Genomic DNA, 23,169 nt, shown 5'->3' with positions numbered 1-23,169 from the left:
GCTGATGTTGCTGCAGCTGCTGCACCTGCTGATGCAGCAGCTGTTGCAGCTGCTGTTGCTGCAGCTTCTGCAGCTGCTGTTGCTGCTGCTGTTGCTCCTGTTTGTGCTGCTTCTTTTGCTGTTCCAGCTGTTGTTGCTGTTGCAGGTGTTGCTGTTGCTGCAGCTGCTGCTGTTCCTGCTGCTGCTGTTCCTGCTGCTGCTGTTGCTGCAGCTGCTGCTGCTGCTACTGTTGCTATTGCAGCTGTTGCTGCTGTTGTTGCTGCTGTTACTGTAGCTGCTGCTAATGTAGCTGCTGCTGCATTGGCAACACCACTGCACCATAGACTCAACACTTTGTTGTTGTAACGTTCTAACCCCGTGCCCCTACTGGACGGCAGTGGTCAAAAAAACCTAAAAGAGCTTTACAGCTCATCGGATTCCCCCTCCAGTATCAGTGTTCAACAAATCTTCGGCTGATTTTGACATTCGACGTTTTACTTTAGTCGAGGCCACGTGCTCCGGTACTTTTTGTCCCCTGTCAATCACCGCGCTCCAAGCCCCTCCCCCTTCGCTCCAAGCCCCTCCCCGTTCGCTCCAAGCCCCTCCCCCTTAGCTACAAACCCCTCCCCCTTCGCTCCAACCCCTCCCCCTTCGCTCCAAGCCCCTCCCCCTTCGTTCCAAGCCCCTCCCCCTTCGTTCCAAGCCCATCCCCCTTCGCTCCAAGCCCCTCCCCCTTCGCTGCAAGCCCCTCCCCCTTCGCGCCAAAACCCCTCCCCTTTCGCTATAAGCCCCTCCCCCAACCCCTTATCGGCCCCGCCCATTATATATAAGCCCCTCCCCCCCCCGCAGAGTCTCCCGCCACGGGCTGCGCGAGACGCGTGGGGGGTAGAAGAAGTTCGAGAGGCGAACGCGCGAGGCCACTCACGGCGGACCCCCCCCCCGCGGGGTTTTCCCGCTTAGTCGCGGCGCGGCTTAGAGAGAGAGCGAGAGAGAAGGAGGAGAAATAAGAAGGGGAAGGAACGGGGCGCGGGGTGGGGGGGGTTAACTTTTAAAATATAAAATTAATAACGCGACGAATAAAAGCGCCGCGAATTAAACAACAAAAATGCCTCGAAATCGCGGCGCGTGAGGGGGGGAAATCGGCGAGATTCCGCGGCGGGGAGGTTTTGCACGATTTAGCCGTGAGGGAGAAGACGTGGATGGTGGTGGTGGTGGTTGATGGTGGTGGTGGTTGTTGCTGCTGTTGCTGCTGCAAGTTCGCGGCAATTTTGAACTCGCGGTGTTTGGGCCACTTCGGGGTGGAGAGCCATGCGATAAGAAGATGGCGGCGGCGGTGGTGGTGGCGAGCGGAGACCGCGGTGGTGGTGGTGGTGGTGTAGGCTGTGGTGGTGGTGGCTCTGGTGGTGGTAGTGGCTGTGTAGGCTGTGGTGGTAGTTGTGGTGGTGGCTGTAGTAGTGGTTGTGGTGGTGTAGGCTGTAGTGGTGGTGGTGTAGGCTGTAGTGGTGGTGGTGGTGGCTGTAGTGGTGGTGGTAGTAGTGGTGGCTATGTAGGCTGTGGTGGTGGCTGTGGTAGTGGTGGTGTAGGCTGTAGTAGTAGTGGTGGTGGTAGTATCGTGACGGCGAGAACAACAACATCGCTGCCACTGCCGGCTACGGTTGTCCGTAAAAATGAAGCCGACTACGACGACGACGACGACGATGATGCTGAGGATGAAGATGCTGATGATGAAGATGCTGATGATGATGATCGACGTCTGAGGGCTGCTGCTGCTGCTGCTGCGGAGACTTTGGATCTGAGCGCTGTGGAGAGAGACGCGTTGCCCCACCGCAGGTACCAGTCCAGCGTTCGCTGTGGTGGTCACGAGGATAACGAAAGTTTGGAGTGAATGGAAACGTCTTCTTGGTTCTTTCGGTAAAGTCACGTAGAAGGGAAATAATAAAATAATAATAAAACATTACTTAATTAAAAGTGAGAATTTTATTGTTTTATTTTTATTATTTTATTATTCACCTTCCACGTGACTTTACCGAAAGAACCAAGAAGATGAATCCCTGCAGTCACGAAAGCTTTAAATCGAAATGTAAATGGGAGTACCCATTGGAACCTCATTTGCCAGTAAAAATATGATAATTGGTTTTTTACCCTTCTATCTGGCAACAAAACTGACACCTTTTTTTTACAAGGAGTCATGTTTGCATAGACGCCTTTTGGCGTCATCTGGTCCAACCCATGTGAGACTAGGCTCTAAGGAAAGCTGTCTCGGGTGTGGACCAATCAACTTCAAGGACAGTGCATACATTATCAGAGTTATGTTTTTTTTTACATTATGACTGCAGGTATTGTGGTCTATGCAAACATGACTCTTTGTAAAAAAGGTGTCAGTTTTGTTGCCAGATAGAAGGGTAAAAAAACAATTATAAATGGGAGTAGTTAATAATGGCAAAGTTGGGCTGTGGCGAAGCAGCTTATGAACCTCTCTGCGATTCGGAAGACGCTTAAAGTTTGAAAATCAAAGTACTTTAAGTTAAATAAAAGTTGCTTTTAATTTGTTATGTGCACGTCTCGTTAAGCAGCACTGTCGGCGTGTTTCCGCTGAACTTGCCGCGATTTCAATGTCAAATTATTAACTTGTTCACACCCCCCCCCCTCTCCCAGCTGTTCCAATAAGTTAAAATAATAACACGGGAAAGACTTTCCATCCAGCAGTGAAGCGAACATGACCAGCGATGCCGATGTTGCCACTTTATTATCGTGTATTTAATGTCTCCCCCCCCCCCTGCTCTTGACTTGTTTTAATTTCAAATCATTTAAGCGTCGTAATAATAATTATATTGTCGAGTGCTGTTAGCGAGCACCTATTAAGGCCAACACGGCAAACCCAGAACCACGCCCGGCCGCCTTTGTCTCCCCAGTGGCGATGTTTACACATCGCACCGGGTACTAATTTGAGGCTGAGTCGACCTAGGGGGAGGCCTGGGACCGGTTCAGATAATCGTCACTGAGTTTTGTTGGCCGTGAGCTCTAATCGAACTGGGGTCGCCAGGTTCGTAGCGCTAACCGCTGCACCACCACTCCTCACTACTAATTCGTGTACCGTAGTTGCACACACGCACACACACACACGTGCTTTATCTTAATTTGAATCGGTGCTCCCAACGTCACGTGAGATTTGTTTACAGATTAATCAGGCACGTGGTGATTGGTCACGACGTAATTTGTGTTCAGAAGGAGGCAAACTATGTCACATTAGAACTGGAGGGGGTTGGAGGCCTTCATCCGGCAGTAGACTCATCAAGGCCGATGCTGGTGGTGATGTTATGCTGTGCGGCCGACGTACGTTACGCGTGTAGGGTTTGTGCGTGTGCCTCGTCACCTGCCCTTGTGTTTGGTGTTGTGTTTCGGTGTCGTCTTGCATTGTTTTATGCACCGTGTATGGTGCTGTGTTTACTCTCCCAGTGAGGTGTGCTGATGGTGATGATGTTGTCATCACCGCACTCTCCCAGTGAGGGGATTGATGATGTTATTATTGCTCAACTTGCTTACCAAAGAAAGCCACCGCTGACTCTTCTTTCAGGAGGGTCCTGACAAGTTTATCTGGCGCCGCGGTGGCTAGGAGATGTTGACTACCGCGCCTGGTGTACAGGAGGTCGTGGGTTATATCCCGACCCTGACGCCTGCTGCTGTATATTTAAAGTTTGCGTGTCTCTCTCTCTGTGGTGAGATGTTAACTACCTCGCCTGGTATACAGGAGGTGGTGGGTTCTATCCCGACCCTGTGACGCCTGCTGCTGTATATTTGAAGTTTGCGTGTCTCTCTCTCTGTGGTGAGATGTTAACTACCTCGCCCGGTGTACAGGAGGTCGTGGGTTCTATCCCGACCCTGTGACGCCTGCTGCTGTATATTTGAAGTTTGCGTGTCTCTCTCTCTGTGGTGAGATGTTAACTACCTCGCCCGGTGTACAGGAGGTCGTGGGTTCTATCCCGACCCTGACGCCTGCTTTTGTATATTTGAAGTTTGCGTGTCTCTCTCTCTGTGGTGAGATGTTAACTACCTCGCCCGGTGTACAGGAGGTCGTGGGTTCTATCCCGACCCTGACGCCTGCTTTTGTATATTTGAAGTTTGCGCGTCTCTCTCAATCTCTCCCCGTGGTCGTGTGGATTTATCTCCGGGTCCTGTGGTTTTTCCCTCCACATTTAGTAACGGGTGTCTAGATTATTTGGAATTATTTTGCTCCTGTCGATTGCCACATGCTGAGCCACTTCGTTGAGCTGTCATTTGTTGGCCAGGTCGCTTCTGAAAAATAAGCTAATGGCTTGGTGGACCTTCCCTAGTAAGATTTTTTAAATTTAGTTTAGTTTTACTTGTACATATTTTAAAAGTGATTAGTTTACCTTGCCTATAATTTGCGCTCCTATCTTGTTTTTGTGTTACTTGTTATTGTAACGTTCTGACCCCCGTGCCCCTACTGGGCATCTTCATAGCTCATCGGATTTCCTCCGGCATCGATAAATATTCAGATTCCATACTCTTTGGTTCTTTCGGTATCGTCACGGAGCTAGAAAAATTAAATAAAACAAAAAATAACATATCACGACGTTTCTATCGCAACACAAGCGGTCGTCCTCAGGTGGAAAAAATAATCCAGCAGTGGAACTGCCGAACCAGCGAGAGAGCTGTTACAACAAGAGGTGATTTACATAATTTTTTGTTATATTTTATTTTTCTATCTCCGTTATTTGGATTCCTGCAGTCACGAAAACTTCAAATCAAGATATTCTGATTCCAATTATGAGGACGGCGGCGGAGCTTGATCCGCCAGTCACGCGGAACATCATAATTAAATTAGCGGGACACACTGGAGCGCGAGGCAATTATTTGCACGCACTTAGCGAGTTGTCACGCGGGACACACGCAAGCAAGCGTGTGTGCGTGCATGTGACACGCCTCTGTGAACGCGCTCGTTTGTGTCCTAAAATGCGCACAGCAGACTCTCGATTACCAATGACGGGCAGGATGGCCGCAGATGATTCAAAATCGCGGATAATACAAAAATATGACCATTTTCCACGGATGTCCGTGCCGAAAACTAACGATCGACCGATTGACGGTGCGCTCCCACACAGAAGAGTCGGCCAACGAGGCAGACAGCGGAGCCACAGCCAATCAACATCAATCAAACGCTGCCCCACTGTTGTAAAGATATTGCAACTACTGTATTGTAGAGGCGATTGCGTGGATTTCGGATTAACTGGAGCAACACATTTGTTCGGTTTAAGGCACCGTGTGACTAGCACCGTGCATTTCCAAAAGAGTAGCAATGTTGTATAACTGTTTTGAGGTGATTAATTTGGGCTAAAGGGAAAATCCACGAGTTATTAATTCATGTCAAAATCTCAGGTGCCGCGGTTAATCCACAAATCGGATAAACTGCGCGCGGATAACAGAGAATCTATCGTGTATGCACATGAAAAGTAAAATTCTGCGGTGGTCAATCTCCCGCGGGAAAATGTATTATCGGGCTGCTAAGCGTGCGCGGGTGCAAAAATGCGATGGCGCTGTGGAATGCATGCCGACTTAAAAAACTAACAAGCATTCCCGCAGCGTGCATTGTTAAGCTAAACCCCAAATCGCGTGTGTTTTCAGAGGGATTAGAAAAAAATGCTGTTATCTTTAAAAACTATTTTTTTTTACTTTACCAGGTAAGGCGCCACTGAGCTGTGCAGTAGCTCTTTTTCAGGAGCGACCTGCCCATCACAGCTCAACGAGGTGGTTTATTATCATCACGTGGAAATTTACAGCAGACAAAGTCTAAACGCGTGCTTCGAAGTGTGGAGGGATTAATCGGAGGACCCGGAGATAAAATCCGCGTGACCACGGGGAGAGAGACACGCAAACTCCAAATGTACAGCAGGCGTCGTCAGGGTTTGGGATCGAACTCGCGAACCTCCTGTATACCAGGAAAGGTAGTTAACACCTCGCCACCGTGGTGGCAGGATTCATTCATCGAAACGCTTCTGTGTACATGGGACAGTTCGCTCGTGTGTGCCGTTGTTTTTCTGAAGGCCAAGTTGTGAGCGTATGGAGTCTGGGGCAGCGGGGCGGCATTCGGGCAAGCATTTTACACGCGTGTCATAATCCTTTGCCCGCACCGTACTGTAAAACCCAGCAACGCGTTGCCTCCCAACGTTATCTTTTGCGCGAACCCACGCCTCTAAAAGAGGCACGTAATTCAAGTCGAACCGCGCGACCGTTGAGCCCACGAATTCCATGCAATAACTCCACCGGTGCCCACCCCCCGCCCGCCCCCCCCCCCGTGACCTCCATCCCTCGACTCTGACCCCCTCCGACACGAACCCCCCATCTCGGACACGGTCCTGTAATCTCCTCGACCACACCAAGGTTGTTGTGCGAGCTCGACTATTTGGCCAGTTATACTGGTAGGAACCCACTGGTTCCACCAGCCCACAGGGAATTATTGTGTCCGTCCGTCGTGCAGGGAGGGGCTGGGTGGGGAGGGAGGGGCTGGGTGGGGAGGGAGGGGCTGGGTGGGGAGGGAGGGGCTGGGCGGGGAGGGAGGGGCTGGGCGGGGAGGGGCTGGGCTGGGTGGGGAGGGGCTGGGTGGGGAGGGGCTGGGTGGGGAGGGTGAGGAGGGGCTGGGTGGGAGGGTGGGGCTGGGTTGGGAGGGGCTGGTCACCCCGTGGTGCCCTTATAAAACTCAACGTTTAACCTACTCACGCCAGCTTGTGCCCGCCCTCACAGTCGGGCATATTTGCGGAATACACCACGCCGCTGTTGACCCTGCAGGCCATTGACCGAGCAACCCAACGTTCCTACCAGCTCCCTCCGCAGGAATGTGTTACATTTCCGCGTGAAGATGATGATGATAAGTCCACTTCATTGGAGCTATCATTTGCGCGATAGCCATGTCGCTTCTGAAAAAGAGCTCCTATATTGCAGCTCCGTGGGCCTTAACTGGTAAAATAAAACTACAGTGGCTTATTGTTTAGAGAGTATTTGGCTGCTATTAATTTCCACGCGATGATGATAATAAGCCCACTTCGTTTAGCTATCATTGGCGTGATAGCCACGTCGCTTCTGAAAAAGAGCTCTATGTAGCAGCTCGGTGGGTCCCAACAAATATGTGCCGCCCCTCACACTGATGATGTCTTCTAGAACACCGCACTACGCGATCATCTGCGACGCCACCGCTCGTTTGTTGGGGTGCGCGTGGTCGGGGAGGGATGATGGGGGGTGGGAGGACGGAGGGGTGAGGGGTCATGGGTAGGGGCCCCGCAGGTCCTCGATGGGCTGTGTGCAGCCGTGGGCTGCCAAGTGGGCCCTTGTGATAGCGTCGGCGCCTCCTTCACTTCTAGAGCATCCTGGCACGGAGCCCAGGGGGAGGGCCTCGGTGCTCGCTGCGCGTTTGGGCTACGCGTTGTTGTTGTCGTCGTTGATGCTGATTTATTGATGTTGTTGACGTTGTCGTTCTTCTCGTGAGCGACCGACGACTCGTTGTGGCCAATAGCCGTCGATGTTGCTGATGTTGTTGTCGTGAGCGACCGACGACGACGCATTGTGGCCCCCGGCCGTCGTCTTCGTCATTGTCGTCGTTTGTGTCGTGAGCAACCGACGTCGCGTTCTGGTCTCCCCCAGCCGTCGTCGTTGCAAACAACAACAACAACAACACAAACAAGCAGATTCGTCCGACGAGCGGAACGGGAGGAAAGCGATTACATTTTGAAGAAGCACACTCCCACAGGCTTTTTGCGGTCTCTTCGTGGACTGAACAGTTCCCCTGTCTGTTGCCGCCCCCCACTTTGCCCTCCCAGAGATGTAAAGTTGTTGAGCTGTAATGATTCGCTGTTATCTCTGTGAGAATCCATTGTGGCCTTTTTGCCTTCAGAGCATTCATCTTGTGGTTTGGTTTTTTGTTTCCCCCAGGCACTGAGAGTACAATAAATTAATCTAGCGGTGGCGAGATGTTAACTCCCTCGCCTGGTACGCAGGAGGTCGTGCGTTCGATCCTGATCCCTGGCAACGCCTGCTGTATTTTCGGAGTTTGCCTGTCTCTCTCCCCGTGGTGGTCGCGTGGGTTTTTCTCCGGTCCTCCGGTTTTTCCCTCCGCATTGAGAATCAACGTCACGCGGCTGCTGCTATAAATCTCCACACGATGATGATGAGCCACTTCGTTGAGCTATCATTTGTGATAGCCAGGTCGCTTCTGAAAAAGAGCTACTGTATAGCTCAGTGGGGCTTACCTGGTAAAATTAAAAATAGTTGAGTGGGTAGTTGAACAAAAATCACTTTAAAATTAACCAGAATCTGCCTCATTTTTTGTGCCGATTTTTTTGCAGAGATTTTGGCGGAGTTAGTGGGGGAGGGGTAGTGGGTGGTGGTCTGGTGGTGGTGTGGGGGCTTGTGGTGTGGTGGTGGGGAGGTGGTGGTGTGGTGGTGGGGGGCCGGTGGGGATTGTGGGGGGTGGCAGTGCCAGGGCCTCCATGCAACTCGGCCCAAGTGTGTGGTGGGACAGCCATGCGAAGCCGAACAAGGGCCAGCGTGCAGGGCGGAGTGCTCCACTCATCTCTCTGCTTTCACCGGCAGGGTCATTCCCTGAGGCTAATGAATTGGCGCGGCGTTAACATGGCGAGTGGGGGGAGGGTGGGGGGAGACAGGCTTTTGACATGGGTGGGGGGGTAGGGCAATCTAGAGATTTGCAGCCCCCCTCCTTTTTACAAAGGTATTAATGTTCGGGGTTAACCCCCCACGACCCCTGTGGAATTTGCAATAAGGCCCTCCCCACCCCCCGCCCGCTCCATCCACTATGACAATGCGGTTTGTTTGTGGCCGGAAAGGGTGGGGGGCGGTTGGAGGGCGCCCCCCACTTGGTGAATGGAATGCCGGTTGCTCGGCGTGCTCCTCGGCTTACACGGCACTCGTGGCGGATCCATGAACGCTTTGACTCCTCGCGTCACGTCGGTGAAACGGCGGCGGTGTCGGTGGTGGTACCGGTGGTGTGGGTGGTGGTGGTGGCGGTGGCGGTGGTGGTGTTGGTGGTGGTGGCAGCAGCAGCAGTAGTGCAAGAAGGGATCGACGTGGAGTGGGCCTGGGGTGGGGAACGATAAAACTAAATGCACAAAGCAACTTTGCAGAATTGGCAAAGGTACCCAGTAACGAATGTGATACCTCAGTTTGCTTCTTGTCGCATGCTCCGAAGAGACACACATTGTGTTAACTAAAAAAACCTGTTTTTTATTTTACCCGGTAAGGCCCTACGGAGCTTTATGTAGTGACTTTGGCCATCGCAAATAATAGTGCAACGAAGTGGCTTATTGTGTGGACATTTATGGCAGCCAAATATTTTAAACGCAACATTGATTCTAAATTTGGAGGAAAATGCATGCGACCACCACGGGGAGAGAGACACGCAAACTCCTCAACTTATACGGCAGGCGTCAGGCTCGGGATCGAACCCACGACCTCCTGTATACCAGGCGAGGTAATTAACATCTTGCTACGGGGGGGGAGCGAAAGAGACACGCAAACTCCAAATATACAGCAAGCGTTGGGTCGGGATCGAACCCATGTCCTCCTACATACCGGATGATGTAGCCACCATGGCGAGATGTTAGTTTTGTTGTTGTTCCCCCACACCTCCAATTAGCACGGTTGGCTACGTGCGGTGGTGCGAAAGAAGTTCCACGTACGTACGGACCAGTGTCACATGCCCGCGCTGTTTTCTTACTGCCGGTCCGCTCACATTTATATACATTGCAATTCAATTAAATCTCGTGACCTGATTTTTATTTCGCGAAATCTAACCGTGACAAGAGGCCACGGGCCCCTCCAGGGGGCCACGAAGTACAGTGGCGCCGCAGTTTCAAATTTCAGTCCGCAAAAACACGAAGAACAAAAAAAACCCCCGCAAAAAAAACAACGCCTCATTGTCCCAGCGTCCCGAGCCTCGCTCTCGCACGGTCCGCGGTCAGCGAAAACGGCTGAGAGCGGGGCGAACGTACGTACGTGTGTGTGAACTTCTTTTGCACCGTATGTCGCCAACCGTGCTAATCGGATGTGCTGGGGGGGGGACAACAAACTAAACACAAAAAGCATTTCTAAAGAAATGGGTTCATGTGTGAGTCTCTGGATCTCTGTGCGAGTCTCTGGATCTCTGTGCGAGTCTGTGGATCTCTGTGCGAGTCTGTGGGTCTCTGTACGAGTCTGTGGATCTCTGTGCGAGTCTGTGGGTCTCTGTGCGAGTCTGTGGGTCTCTGTGCGAGTCTGTGGGTCTCTGTGCGAGTCTGTGGGTCTCTGTGCGAGTCTGTGGGTCTCTTTGTGATTCTGTGGGTCTCTGTGCGAGTCTGTGGGTCTCTGTGCGAGTCTGTGGGTCTCTTTGTGATTCTGTGGGTCTCTGTGCAAGTCTGTGGGTCTCTGTGCGAGTCTGATGCACTGTGTATGTATGTTGAACTTTTTTCGCACCACTGTAGCCAACCGTACTAATCGGAACTGAGGCGGGGTAAGGACAACAACCTAAACACAATAAAATCACTTTTAAAGAAATCAGTTTTCAATCTGGATTTAAGGACAACGCGCCGTTCGAGACGCGACCGCATTGCGTGGAGGAGGCGGAGGAGGAGTGAGAAAGTGAAACGGGAGACGCCGCCCGGCATGGATGTGGCGAGCGTGGGCGTGAGTCTCCCGCACCCCCCCACCCCCCGTAGGGCTTCATCCTCCAACCGGAGTTCCCACGGCGTGAGATCGCCTCGCGTCTCTCTCCGCGCCGACGGCTCTCGCCCAAGGGATGAGTCTTGCCGCCCCCCCCCCTCCCATTTTTCTTCCCCAGCGGGGTTTCCTGCTGAGTTTTCCCGCAGTCGGGGGTCCGTCGCTCGCTCTATGCAATTCCAATTGGAGTAATTGGCGCCGCGGTGGCTAGGAGATGTTGACTACCTCGCCTGGTATACAGGAGATCGTGGGTTCGATCCAGACTCTGACGCCTGCTGTATATTTGGAGTTTGCGTGTCTCTCTCTCCACGTGGTCGTGTGGATTTTTCTTCAGGTCCTCGTGTTGTTCCCTCCACATTTCGAATCGACGTGTGTTTTCGAGTATTTGGCTGCTCGAAATGTCCACGTGGTAAGCCACTTCGTTGAGCTATCATTTGTTATGGCCAGGTCGCTTATGAAAAAGAGTTCAGTGGGGGCCTTACCTTTTAAAAGAAAAATATACATATTTTTAGAATGAGCATGACTTATCTTTAATTGTTTCAAAACATCTTGAAATTAAAACCCAATGCGGCAGGCCCTACTACGACTCTCCCGGATAATTAAAGTAAAGGAAATAAATGCTGTGGGTGTGTTTAAAAACACAAGGGTCTTGAAATTCAGTGAGGCTTTTCTGAGTAAAAAAATCACATGCGTGTGTGTGTAAGATAGAAACACGGTAGCGCGGTTAGCGCTCCGCTGTGCTACGAACCCGGCGAGCCGAGTTCGCTTCCCGCTCATGGCCACCAACACTAGTGACGATTATCTGAACCGGTCCTGGGCCTCCCCTAGGTCAACTCAGCCTCATAAGTACCTGGTTCGTTGTGTAAACATTGCCACTAAGGGAGACAAAGGCGTGGTGCTGGCCACCTACTCCACCCACCCCCTCGTGTGCCGTTCCGGCCTTAATAGGTGCTGCTCGCTAACAGCACTTGCCCTAACAGTCTGCTAAGGCTATACGGGGGATCTTTGTATATAAACACTCGGTGGTCTAAACTTCGCTGGGGGGGGGGGGGCTTCCTACGGGGTTGGTTTCACTCAGTCTTGCGCTTACAGCTACTGTATATGCCCAATCATGAGATGCTCCGAAAAGAAAGGCGCACCCAAAACATCCGGGCAAAGACTCGCACACGCACGCCTTTCTTATATTCCAGAGAATGTGGTATAAAGTAGAACCCCTCTTAACGACGGCAATTGGTTCCACGAAACCGGTCGTTGAGTGATTTGGTCGGTAAACGCGTATAGGAAATACGCGTTGAAGGCTTAATTTCGTTCTGATCGGATCAAGAGTTAACATTTTCACCCAAATCTCGTAATTTATAATATTTAAACGATAGCTATTAATGCATAAAAATACTAACAACATTATAAAACACACAACATTAAAGAAACGCCGTTAATCAATTCATTCATTAATATTTACTGTACCTACAACAGCCCGTCGTTAACAGGGGAATGGTCGTTAAGTGAACATATTGGGCTCGATGGAGGCACTACACTACTATACAATACACTATACACTACACTTTACACTACACTATATACTATACTATACACCACTACTATACACTATACTATACACCACTACTATACACTACACTATACACTACACCACTATACACTACACTTTACACTACACTGCTTTACACTACATTACTATATACTACACTGCTATACACGACAAACTATACACTACACTTTACACAACACTGCTTTACACTACATTACTATATACTACACTGCTATACAATACACTATACACTACACTTTACACTACACTGCTTTACACTACATTACTGTATACTACACTACTATACAATACACTATACACTACACTTTACACTACACTGCTTTACACTACATTACTGTATACTACACTACTATACAATACACTATACACTACACTTTACACTACACTGCTTTACACTACATTACTATATACTACACTGCTATACACGACAAACTATACACTACACTTTACACAACACTGCTTTACACTACATTACTATATACTACACTACTATACAATACACTATACACTACACTTTACACTACACTGCTTTACACTACATTACTATATACTACACTGCTATACACGACAAACTATACACTACACTTTACACAACACTGCTTTACACTACATTACTATATACTACACTACTATACAATACACTATACACTACACTTTACACTACACTGCTTTACACTACATTACTATATACTACACTGCTATACAATACACTATACACTACACTACTATACACTATACACTACTATACACTACACTACTATATACTATACACTACACTACTATACACTACACACTACACTATATACTATACACTAGACTGCTGTACACTAGACTACTGTACACTAGATTACTATACACTACACACTACTGTACACTATACACTACACTACACTTTACACTACACTGCTATACACTACACTACTATAGACTGCTGTACACTAGACTACTGTACACTAGACTACTATACACTACACACTACTGTACACTATACACTATGCTACTATACACTACACTACTATGCACTAGACTACTGTACACATTGGGTTCTATGGAGGCGATTAAGCGATTGGTCGTTAACAAGGGCTCCTCTTTATTTCACTCGCAGTTCTTCCCACGAGAAAAAACAACAACTTCACTCCGAGATCTGGGCTAGGTTTCAATGAGAGCGCTTTCCTCTGGCATGGTTATCGGTCGCAGATATTCCCGTGGGAGCCGGTGGGACAAGCCTTAGTGCTGTATCGGTTAAACCTCACTCATCGCGTCCTCCCGGCGGGATTGTGTTGTTTCCCGCGGGTATTCCCGTGCGTTCGGCCTCCCGTAAAGCCTCTGCCCAATTGATGGAGTGTCGCTTGCAGGCCTCTCCCTACGGCGGTGTTCTTCATCGCAAGGTCACCGCGGTCGGTGGGCCGCTGGCGGGTCCACCCGCCCCCCTGGTGGCCTCGTAGTGTGGCCCCCCCCATGACGCGCGCCCCCCCCCCCCCCGTGACGCGCGGCCCCCTGGCAATACACAAACTCTGTAAGCGCCCCCCGTCGTCATCATCGTGCTGCTGTCAAACCCCAACAATGTTTTTCATAAGACATCATCGCGCACTGATGATGTCTTATCGGCTAAAGTGCCCCCCCCCCCCACATCTGAAATGAGTGAAGAACCACTGCTCCACGTATTTCATCTCTGAGGCCTCGCCCCGTGACGTTCTATTTCACGCGGAGATCCTTCACGCCTGGGGCTAGCGAGCGGGCCGAGGGCCATGGGCGCACGGATAGACGGGCCCCACGTGTCGTCGTCGGTCGTGGCTGCCCACATCTGTCGTCTGGAGAGGGTTCTGTCGCGGCTGATGCAACCCTCCCACGCGAACTCCCCGTTCCAGTGGTTGGTCGAACACATCTGGGTCCCACGTGCGCGGGAGGAGGACCCGGGCGGGGGGGGGCGCCAAGCGTTGCGGTCCCGGGTTTGGTCGCGGAGGGGCCCCCCCTTCGCGTTCTTGCGTTCGCCCGTTGGCGCGCTCGGATGGCGACGGGGACATTGGTTTCCTCGCTCGATCGCTCGCTCACTCGCTAGCAGGGTGCGAATCGAGATAGTGGGGACGTTCCCTCGTTTTGGTCTCGATTTGCGTGTATAATTTTTGTTGATGGTAAAATGTTTCAGCATCAGCACATTTGGCCAATGTGTTGTGTTGGAGGGTAAATTCGCAACATTTATTACAATTCTGAACGAGTAAACGAGTTTAGTTTACGTGTCAACCCCTACTAATTGGCTGTGTCGGGTGGTGGTGGAGGCGGGTTTAACGACACTTTATACTCACGCGATTTAACCAAACAAATCTCTTGTGGATAACATTGGTTGCGACAGCCCTGCTACTGCGTGTTAAACTGGACATTTACAGCAGCAAAATACTCTAAACGTGTGACATTGATTCTGCCGTGGAGAAAAAACCACGGGGAGAGAGAGAGAGAGATGCAAACTCCAAATATACAGCAGGCATCTTCAGGGTCGGGATCGAACCCACGACCTCCTGTATACCAGGCGAGGTAGTTAATATCTCACCACGGGGAGAGAGAGACACGCAAACTCCAAATATACAGCAATCATCTTCAGGGTCGGGATCGAACCCACGACCTCCTGTATACCAGGCGAGGTAGTTAATATCTCACCACGGGGAGAGAGAGACACGCAAACTCCAAATATACAGCAATCATCTTCAGGGTCGGGATCGAACCCACGACCTCCTGTATACCAGGCGAGGTAGTTAATATCTCACCACGGGGAGAGAGAGACACGCAAACTCCAAATATACAGCAATCATCTTCAGGGTCGGGATCGAACCCACGACCTCCTGTATACCAGGCGAGATAGTTAACATCTCACCAGGGGGAGAGAGAGACACGCAAACTCCAAATATACAGCAGGCATCGTCAGGGGTCGGTATCGACCACCACGACCGCCTGTATTCCAGGCGATGTAGTCAACATCTCCTCGCCACTGTGGCGCCCCCTAAACTTACATCGAGGCGACGCGACAAGCAGAGTGGCATCTTCTTGCTTTTTGCCCGAACGCGCGTGGCGGTGGCAGCTGGGGGTGGCGGGCCGTGTTTTCCCCCCCGAGCCCACTCTTGTTGTTGGCGTGCGAGCCGAGCTGAGGATTTATTGCTGTAATCACGCTTATTGGCCTTGTTGGCGGCGCAGAGCAGAGAGGATTAACGAGAGACGATCAATTAGCGCGGCTCGCCTATCGGCGCGCGGCTTAGGGATTCGGCTGGCACACCAGGAGCCGTGAGCCTCTCCCCCTTCCTCCCCCACGCCCGCCCCGGTGGCGGAGATGTTAACGGCCTCGCCTGGTGCACAGGAGGTCGTTGGGTCCGACGTCGACCCGAGCTTTTTCGGCTGATTTGGGCGTATTCGAGCGATTTGTGCCGGTGCCAGGCGCCTGCCCCAGTTGCAAATAAATCAACTCTGGCTGCAGTAACTCGACCAAATTGAAACCATACGTACACATGTGACGGGCGATCCTGGGGTGGGTGGGGAGTGGGGGGGCGGATGAGTTCATAAATAGATAGATGGCCCATTGAATCGTTCATACAACACATGTGGTATGTCCCGTGAGTGAGTGGCGGAATTATTATTATTATTATTATTGTCGATATATTCGCTATGATGGGGGTGGGATCGTTCACAGAGCACGGAGAAGGCTGTCGATCGCCATTCGTGTGCGGTTTAATGTGAATTTGTAATGAAGTGTGCATTCAATAACGACGGCCTTGCTGCATTTCAGCTGCTGGCAAAACAGTCCCGAACCCTGTTCCCCCACCCCCGTGCCCCCCAACCCGCCACGCCCCCCCCTGAATTATAATTAATTAGGCAAGCCACCTTCTCCTCTCGCCTTACTTTTGCCCTGAACTTATTCGCAAGGACGATTGCGAACGAGTGGCCTTCCATTTGGATGGCGAACTCCACTCACTCCTCTCTCTCTGTATCGCGTAGTGAAACGACGTCTCAACTCACTCACTCCTTTGTCTATGTATCACGGAGTGAAACTACGCACCCGAGCGCGAGACTTCCCCCCCACCCCCCCCCTATTGGGCAGTCATAGTTATGGGGGGGGGGGGGTCGATGATTGTCACGTGGAGCATTGTGTGGGTGCTGCATCAAATTTGTGCAAAGTTGAACCGAGATTGACACCCAACACCCCCCTACACTTCAATAAACTTCCCCTGCACCTGAAGCAGACCCTTCCTTAACCTGCTTCCGTTCCTCTCTTAAAGCCTCGCCCCTGTCCATCGCACCGTACGTAGCCTAACCGCGTTAATTGGAGCTGCCGGGGGTGGGGGGGGGGCAGGTAGGGAAACAAACTAACTGCGTGAAAATCGGTTCTTGAAAAAATCTAGATGATGTAAAAGTGCACCATAGCTCCCAGTGGCTTCCTAACATCGAAAGGCAAGAGCGTTCCAGACGGCCGCAGAAGCGCATCTGAAAGCACCGCCCGACGCGGCTTGACTGCCTCTTGTTCCGTCGGCCAGGCGCGAGGTAGTTGACATCTCCTCGGCACCGCTATGGTGAGAGCGTGGCGGTGGCGGCGGCGGTGCCGGCGGGTGGAGCCCGACCAATTCCCTCGTTGCCGCTCGTTAGCGCTCGTTAGCTCGCAGCGCTCAGGTCGAGCGATTCACACTCCCCCCCCCCCCCCCCTCGTGTTTGTCTTCACTGTTGACTTCGTCCCGCTGCCCTGCCACGGCAACCGCTCCACAAGCGCCAAGATCGTGGCTCCTTTACAATGCCCCCCCCCCCCAATATTTATTATTTATTCTCATCACCACACAACTCGTTCACCCAGAGAAATGTACGTACGTTTGCTATGTTGAACTTCTTTGGCACCATACATACGTAGCAGGTGACTGCCGTTCGTCGGAGGTGCGGAGGGGAAGGACAATAAACGAAATGCAAAAAGCAGTTCTGAAGAGATGGGTCTCTGTGTGAGTCTATGGGTGTCAGTGTATAGTGGGTCTCTGTGTGAGTCTATGGGTCTCTCTGTCAGTGTATAGTCGGTCTCTGTGTGAGTCTATGGGTCTCTGTGTCAGTGTATAGTGGGTCTCTGTGTGAGTCTATTGATCTCTGTGTGATTCTATGGGTCTCTGTGTGAGTCTATTGATCTCTGTGTGAGTTTATGGGTCCCTGTGTGAGTCTATGGGTCTCTGTGTGAGTCTACGGGTCTCTTTGTGACTCTACGGGTCTCTGTGTGAATCCATAGATCTCTGCTTATGTATGTTGAACTTCTTTCGCACCGTACGTAGTCATCCGTGCTAAAATCGTGAAATGCGGGAATCTGCGTGTCAGCAGATTGGCGGCGTCGTGTGCGTGGCATCGGCCTCTGCGCCCTTCACGCACCCGTAACCCTGTCAGCTCTTAAGTACACCGTACGGTCACGTTTCCACGTGCGTGCGTGCGCGCCCGCGGTTGTTTTAGCGTCCCAGACTCGTTTGAGCCGTAACGCAAACATCGAGCCGGGGCCGCAGCGAATGGGCGGTCGCCGACATCTGGAGCGTTTCAAGAAAAAACTCTTGCCAATGTACGGGTGGGGGATGTGTGACTCTGTGGGTCTCTGTGTGAGTCTGTGGGGGGCTCTGTGCGAGTCTGTGGTTCTCCGTGCGAGTCTGTGGGTCTCTGTGCGAGTATGTGGGTCTCTGTGCGAGTCTGTGGGTCTCTGTGCGAGTATGTGGGTCTCTGTGCGAGTCTGTGGGACTTTGCGAGTCTGTGGGTCTCTGTGCGAGTCTGTGGGTCTCTGTGCGAGTCTGTGGGTCTCTGTGCGAGTCTGTGGGGGGCTCTGTGTGAGTCTTTGGGGCTCTGTGTAAGTCTATGGGTCTCTTCCCCATGAAGTGGTTACTCATTTTAGCGACTGGAGCAATGGATGGTTCCGAGTCGAACCCCCTAGCCAGGATATGAACTGGCAGGCCTTTCCGATCGTGAGGCCCGGCTTCGCTCTACCGCCCATGCCACCTGGCCCAAGCGATGCCCCTTAGGCCACCCACCGTTTATAACCTGGCCACTCGGCAGCAACAACAACAACAACCACAGTGCACCCACCCGTGCTCTGCGAATGTATTGAACTAAAGGCTAAACAATTTATTATTTTACCAGGTAGGGCCCCAACTGAGCTGCCATGCCGAGCTCGAAGTGGGCCTATCACGTGGACATTTATAGCAGTGGCCAAATGCTCTAAACGTTTGTTTTATTCTAAACGTGGAGGGATAAACTTGGGTAAAAATTCACGCGACGTCGGGGGAAAGAGAGAGAGAGACACGCAAACTACAAATATACAGCAGGCATTGTCAGGGTTGGAATCGAACCAACGACCACCTGTATACCAGGCGAGGTAGTTAACATCTCGCCACCGTGGCGCCCCCACCGCGTATTGATTGGGTGGGTGGGTGGTCGGCCGGTCGATCGGCCGGTCGATTGGCCGGTCGATTGGCCGGTCGGTTTATTCGTTCCTGGAGGGAGTGACGTCCGGGTCGCCGAGTTACTCGGAGCTTGGCGCGGCTGCCCGGCCAGTCTGTGCTGCCCGCTGTCGCTTCCGTTGGCATTGGCTATGGGGGGGTGGGTGGGCGTATCTTGGCGCGAGCGGCTTAGCGGTTGGAATCCGATGGGGGGGGGGTGGGGAACCGCAAAGTTGCACGCTTTGATAAACTCGCGCTCGACGGCGCTGGATTAAGTCCTCGCCGCATCGCTGGCTGGTGGTGAGGTGTGTGTGTGTGTTCGCCATGCGTGTGCGGCACACGGAGGGGTGCCAATGTCACCCGAAGGACACGCTCGCAAATGCGACTATATGCGTGTGTGTGTGATGAACTTCTTCCGCGCCGTACGTAGCCAACCGCGCGAATCGGAGGTGCGTGGGGGAAGGACAACAAACTATATTGGTCTATGTGCGAGTCTATGTGTGAGTCTATGGGTTTATGTGCGAGTTAATGGGTCTGTGTGCGAGTCTATGGGTCTGTGTGCGAGTCTATGGGTCTCTGTGCGAGTCTATGGGTCTGTGTGCGAGTCTATGGGTCTGTGTGCGAGTCTATGAGTCTATGTGCTAGTCTATGAGTCTGTGTGAGTCTATGGGTCTCTATGTGAGTCTATAAGTCTCTGCACGAGTCTATGGGTCTCTGCGCGAGTCTATGGGTCTCTGCGCGAGTCTGTGGGTCTCTGCGCGAGTCTGTGGGTCTCTGCGCGAGTCTGTGGGTCTCTGCGCGAGTCTGTGGGTCTCTGCGCGAGTCTATGGGTCTGTGCGCGAGTCTATGGGTCTGTGTACGAGTCTGTGGATCTCTGCGCGAGTCTACGGGTCTCTGTGCATGTGTGTATGTTTTGTTGAACTTCTTTTGCACCGTACGTAGCCAACCGTGCTCAGAGGTATGCTAATATCCTCTGGTCTTTCCTTTTGAGTTGTCGACTGGTCCATTATTGCTCCCTCCTCCCACATCGAGGATTCGGTCTACCAGACACGGACCGTTTCGTCTCATCCGCTCCACCGTGTTCGGCCGTCACACTCGGATTATCACGGTTGGCTACGTACTGTGCGAAAGAAGTTCAACATCCATACAAGCTGCCCATAGATTCAACACTGCTCATAGAATCAACACTGCACTTCCGATTAGCTTTGTTGGCTATGTAGGGTGCGAAAGAAGTTCAACATCCATACAAGCTGCCCATAGATACAACACTGGCCATAGAATCAACACTGCACTTCCGATTAGCACTGTTGGCTACGTAGGGTGCGAAGAAGTTCAACGTACGTACACCACAGGTCACGACACAAGGACAAAGACGAAGGTCCCCCCCCACTTTTATAGCCTTTAACAACAGACCGTAGGGCAAGTGCTGTCAGCGAGCCTATCCGTCAAGGCCGGCGCGGTGCACAGGGAGAGCATTGTTGCCACCACCGTGCCAGGCCACCTTTGTCTCCCCGGCGCCGAGGTTTACGCACACCACCCCAGCTACTCGGTTTAGACCGAATCATCCTAGGGCAGGCATGTCCAAAGTCCGGCCCGCGGGCAGATTTCATACGGCCCGCAGCTTCGGTCTTATAATGTGTTATTTATGGCTCGCTAGCTCTGTCAGAATAAATACATCATAAAATTCATGGAAATTTAAGGTATTCTATACAGTTTGTTCAATGTTATCTGACTGAATGAAAGGCAGAATTGCGTTTTTAGAGTTGTTCCCGTCTGCCTGAGTGGCTTATATTTGGTTACATTGTCATTTAAAAAATAAAGGTAATTGTGACAATGAAAATAGTTTTATAACAGTGTGTATTTCCACGTAACTTTTGTGGTTAAAACAATGTCAGAAGGAACTATTGGCCCCCGGCCATCTTCACTTTATCAAATGTGGCCCTCTTTGCAAAAAGTTTGGACACCCCTGTCCTAGGGGGAGGCCCGATGATGGCTGCGAGTGGAAATCTGCCACTCGAGGTCGTCGGGTTTCCGTTAACTGCCACGCTCCCCACAAATAAACATGCTCCGGTTGTGGCATTTGCTGCAAGACACGCGCCGTGGGTTGCAGGTGTTGTGGGTGGGAGGTGGTTGGGGGGGGGTCAACCACCCCTCACAGGGACAACGGGACACAACGTGGCTGACCCTCCTCTCAGCAGCGCCGGGCGGTCACCCGGCCCGGCCGGCACTCGGAGCTCAGAGCGGCGCATCTAATTTTTGGCGCTGGCTATCGAGGTTTCACGAGTTCACGTAGCTGGCGGATTACTCGCGATGCCCCTTCCCCCCCCCCCGATCGCCCCCCTCCCCCTCTCGCGCAACGCCATGGCAATCGCGCCCACGGTCTCCTCCACGTCCTGTTTTCATTTCCTAGCTTCTGTGTTTATTATTTGAGTGTAAAACGCATAAAAAAGGGTGAAATCGCACAGCCCTATTTTATCAGGTGGAAGGACCCCCGCCATCACCGAGCCGTACAGCTCTTGTTCAGAAGCGGCCTGGCCATCACAAATCGTAGCCCAACGAAGTGGGCTTATCATCACCACCATCATCATCACGTGGGAATTTATAGCTGCAGCCAAATATGCTTGACGTTGATTCTAAATGTGATGTGGAGAGGAAAAACCGGGAGGACCCGGAGAAAAGTCCACGCGGCCACTGGGAGAGAGGGACAGAGAGACGCAGGCGTCATGGTTGGGATCGAACCCACGACCTCCTGCACACCAGGCGAGGTAGTTAACATCTCCTAGCCACAGTGATGATGATCAGAGAGAGACACGCAGACTGCAAATACACAGCAGGCATTGTCAGGTATTGTCAGGGTCGGGATCGAACCCACGACCTCCTGTAGACCAGGCGAGGTAGTCAACATCTCCTAGCCACCGTGATGATGATGATGAGAGAGAGAGAGTCGTGACCTCCTGCACACCAGGCGAGGTAGTCAACATCTCCTAGCCACCGTGATGATGATGATGAGAGAGAGAGAGTCGTGACCTCCTGCACACCAGGCGAGGTAGTCAACATCTCCTAGCCACCGTGATGATGATGATGAGAGAGAGAGAGTCGTGACCTCCTGCACACCAGGCGAGGTAGTCAACATCTCCTAGCCACCGTGATGATGATGATGAGAGAGAGAGAGTCGTGACCTCCTGCACACCAGGCGAGGTAGTCAACATCTCCTAGCCACCGTGATGATGATGATGAGAGAGAGAGAGTCGTGACCTCCTGCACACCAGGCGAGGTAGTCAACATCTCCTAGCCACCGTGGCGCCCCTTGCTCGCTCACACCACCGCTGGTGGGACGGGCCTCTGATAGAACGAGCGACAGAGGAGTGGTTTGGTCTATTTCTCCCACGCTGGACCCGAGTACCCACACTCCACCCCACCACACGCAAACTTTGCCGATTGATCCGACTGCGGGGTGTGGTGGACAGAGGGGTTGGGGGGGGGGATGAACGTTGTCCCCGTTTATCGTTTCGACCGCCGCGCCCGCCGACCTCCGAGTCCAGTTGGCTCAACGCGACGGGAAAAGCGGATGCTCAACTTAATTGCATTAAAGCCGGGCGATTATGCCATTCAAATAGATTGACTTTATCTGGCGGTGGTGTCGGCGCAGTGTGGTTAGCACCGACCGCGTTATCAGAATCGGAGTCTCCATTTATCCTGGAGGAGTCCAGTGAGCTATGGATCAACAACGACACCGTTGCAGCAACTATTGCCTGCAACGGTCGCCTGCGTCGGCAAATCGCCCTTGTGCAGCGTGACCTCCCTCCCCTCCCTCCCTCCCTCCCCTCCACTCCCTCCCTTCCTCCCCTCCACTCCCTCCCTCGCATCGCACTCAAAACTCTCCATTATGCTGGCGCCTGGCGATGGAAGTTTACTTTTTTAAAGTGCCTTTGTCGGGGGCCCGAGGCTCCACCCCACCCCCCCCACTCCCTGTAATCCTAACGGCGGGGCCATTTACCCGTCGCCACCACCGCCACCACTACGTTCTTACCATAGCGGTGGTGAGATGTTGAATACCTCGCCTGGTATGCAGGAGGTCGTGGGTTCGATCCCGACCCTGACGATGTCTGCTGTATATTTGGAGTTTGCGTGACTCTCTCTGTGGTCGTGTGGATTTTTTTTCTCCGAGGCCTCCGGTTTTTCCTCCTCGTTTATAATCAACACCACGCGTTTAGAGTATTCGGCTGCTGCTATAAATTTCCCACGTGATGATGATGATGATAAGCCCACTTCCTCGTTGAGCTATCATTTGTGATAGCCCGGTCGCTTCTGAAAAAGAGACACATACAGCAGCTTAGTTGGGCCTTACCTAGCAAAATAAAAAAAAACACTTCTTTAGTTTTAGTTTATTTTATAGCTGCGGCCCCAGCCCCCCCGCCCCAACCTCCGGTCCGTGTTTGCCCGGCGCGGCCACGGGCGGACGTGATTTATCGCCGATGC

The 23,169-nt window shown here is 52.0% G+C and overlaps 1 protein-coding gene across 1 annotated transcript in view; it reads left to right on the top strand.

The window, feature by feature from the left end:
- Positions 1-1,042: 1,042 nt before the first annotated feature.
- The window catches only part of LOC144953283 (mitogen-activated protein kinase kinase kinase 1-like), a 64,973-nt gene continuing 42,846 nt past the window's right edge, over positions 1,043-23,169 (top strand). The window contains 1 exon segment of the mRNA XM_078883856.1: positions 1,043-1,809. Within this exon segment, the coding sequence (XP_078739982.1) occupies positions 1,301-1,809 (509 nt within the window). The 5' untranslated portion in view covers positions 1,043-1,300.

The sequence above is a fragment of the Lampetra fluviatilis genome, chromosome 3 (assembly GCF_964198595.1).
Source record: "Lampetra fluviatilis chromosome 3, kcLamFluv1.1, whole genome shotgun sequence".
NCBI classification, from domain to species: Eukaryota; Metazoa; Chordata; class Hyperoartia; order Petromyzontiformes; family Petromyzontidae; genus Lampetra; species Lampetra fluviatilis.
The sequence above is the reverse complement of the archived record's forward strand: the minus strand, read 5'-3'. Positions and strand labels throughout refer to the sequence as shown.